At 33.2% G+C, this 2,616-nt stretch overlaps 1 protein-coding gene across 1 annotated transcript in view; it reads right to left on the bottom strand.

The window, feature by feature from the left end:
* Window positions 1–335: 335 nt before the first annotated feature.
* LOC106878783 (Rieske domain-containing protein) overlaps window positions 336–2,616 on the bottom strand; it is a 6,297-nt gene continuing 4,016 nt past the window's right edge. Inside the window, exons 2-3 of the mRNA XM_014928119.2 lie at window positions 1,990–2,160; window positions 336–583 (exon numbers count right to left, since the gene is read on the bottom strand). Of these exons, the coding sequence (XP_014783605.1) occupies window positions 351–583; window positions 1,990–2,160 (404 nt within the window). The 3' untranslated portion in view covers window positions 336–350. The remainder of the gene's footprint in view (window positions 584–1,989; window positions 2,161–2,616) is intronic.

Raw genomic sequence — 2,616 nt, forward strand, 5'->3', positions numbered from 1 at the left:
TTTTTGAAACATTGTTTTGGGAAAAGAAATAAAATTATGCCTTATATGTCATCAAATAAGATTAATTCACGGAAGTGGATACTTTTTCTAAAATTATACCTATTTTTATATATTTCACTTGAAATTCTTTTTTTTTTTTTTAATTTCTTAAAAATTAAATTTTTGTATTTTTCTAACAAAATATATTGATGCTTTCTGAAAAAAAATCAACATTATTATTATTATTTTTTTTTTTTCTCATATTTTTGGTTTCAATAAAATATTTTCTGATCTACTTAAAAATTGGTAATGTGTAACTAAATAAATAAATAAATAAAAAGTCTTCAACAAAAAAAGGCAATATAAATAATTTAAAAATCATTTTCAGCCTTGAAATATTTCTCATCAAAGTTTTTAAATGCTATCGATATGGTGCCGTTTCGATCAACTCTTGTATGATAAACATTTGTCTTGTTATCTTCTCGTGTATTAGGCCAAACCACAGATCCATCCAACAGGTTAAATCTCCAACTGTGCCAAGGACACCTGACACATAATGTTCCATTCGGCATTTCTTCAATGTCTCCCATGTGTAATGGTCCACCTAATAAAATGTATAAAAAAAAATTTTTTTTAAAGGGACAATTATTAAGTCTTAAAGAGACAATACTGAATAAGATACATGAAATATTTGTCATAGCAGAATCATTATATAAATCTATATAAATCTTGCTGTAGGGGATACTTTTGAAAATGTGAGTAGTTGTGTAACTTCTAAACAGCAACATATCTGTTCTGCTCCAGCCCTTTTCTGTGATACTCTACCCCTCTCTACTCATTCTCCTAGCACAGTGATTCTCAACCATGTTTTTTTTACCCCAGCTACAAAATCACTGCTCCAATAATTCATGCTGATAACCCTTTTTACTTTAGGCACAAGGCCTGAAATTTTGTGGGGAGAGGACTAATCGATTACACTGACCTCAGTGCATAACTGGTACTTAATTTATCGACCCCGAAAGGATGAAAGGCAAAGTTGACCTCGGCGGAATTTGAACTCAGAACGGAAAGACAGACGAAATATCGCTAAGCATTTCGCCCGGCATGCTAACATTTCTTATTTCTTTATTGCCCACAAGGGGCTAAACATAGAGGGGACTAACAAGGACAGACAAAGGGATTAAGTCGATTGTATCAACCCCAGTGTGTAACTGGTACTTAATTTATCAACCCCAAAAAGATGAACGGGAAAGTTGACCTCGGCAGAATTTGAACTCAGAATGTAGCTAGCAATGGGCAAAATACTGCTAAACATTTCGTCCAGTGCTCTAATGATTCTGCCAGCTCGCTGCCTTTTTACTAATGTACAAAATACTCAAATCAGGTGTGTTTAAAAGCATGAGTGTGAGAAAAAGAATGTCTAGAAAGATTTCATAGAGATACAAACTGTGTATTTGCACTACTTTATCCAGGCTTGGATTTCAAACAATGAATAGTTGCTGACATCAACTTTCATCTCAAGGAGAGTTTTTAGGTATTTAGGTCAGAGTTTATACAATAATATGGCATTGACATTCATTATTTTTCAGCTTTATTATTATTATTATTATTATTATTATTGTAATTATTATTATTATTCATAGTTTGATCTCTGACCTTACAATGTAACAAACTTCCTTTTTTCCTCTTTCTCTCATGTGCACACATTGTAAAATGTCATTATTGCTAACAAGAGATATTTCAATTCACACGTGAAATTATACACTGTTTTATTAACCCTTTTTTTTTTTTATCAAAGTACCCAAAACTGCCCTTACTTTTATGTTACAAACTTCCCAATTTTTAAAGGGGTCTGAATTTAAAATTTTAAAATTTAAAAAAAAACTTCCATCAAAATTTCATGTTAAGTTTTATCACTTGCCCAAGGTGCCACACAGTGGGGCTGAACCTAAAACAGCGAGGTTACAAAGCAAGCTTCTTAAACAAACAAATAAAAAAAAGGCAACGTACCAGAATGTGGGCATTTGTCATCAATGGCATAAATAGTGTCTTTATGTTTAAATAAAGCAACTGACTTCTCGTTGCAATTTACCAATGCTCCTTTTGTATCATTGGAGGTTTTTTTAATGGTGGCAAATTTCAATCTGCATTTATGTAATGACCGATTCCAGTCAGACAAATCTGAAAAGAAAGGAGAAAAAAAAAGCATGATTAGAAAACATCCATTTTTATTGTTAATATGAAGAGCAAGCTGGCAGAATCATTAGCACGCTGGACGAAATGTTTAGCAGTATTTTGCCCGTCACTACGTTCTGAGTTCAAATTCTGCCGAGGTCAACTTTGCCTTTCATCTTTTCAGGGTTGATAAATTAAGTACCAGTGAAACACTGGGGTTGACGTAATCGATTATTCCCCTCCTCCAAATTTCAGGTCTTGTGTCTATAATAGAAAGGGTTATTGTTAATAGTAATGTTGTATGAAGAAGTTAAGAATTGTTATGATAAAGGTGCAGGCCTGGCAGTGTGGTAAGAAGTCTGCTTCCCAACCACATGGTTCACTTTTCCAGGATGGAATTTGTAGAGGCACATTTTCTATTGGTTTGGCTGGATGCCCTTCCTGTAGCTAACCTTCACCTGT

The sequence above is a fragment of the Octopus bimaculoides genome, chromosome 7 (genome assembly GCF_001194135.2).
Source record: "Octopus bimaculoides isolate UCB-OBI-ISO-001 chromosome 7, ASM119413v2, whole genome shotgun sequence".
NCBI classification, from domain to species: domain Eukaryota; kingdom Metazoa; phylum Mollusca; class Cephalopoda; order Octopoda; family Octopodidae; genus Octopus; species Octopus bimaculoides.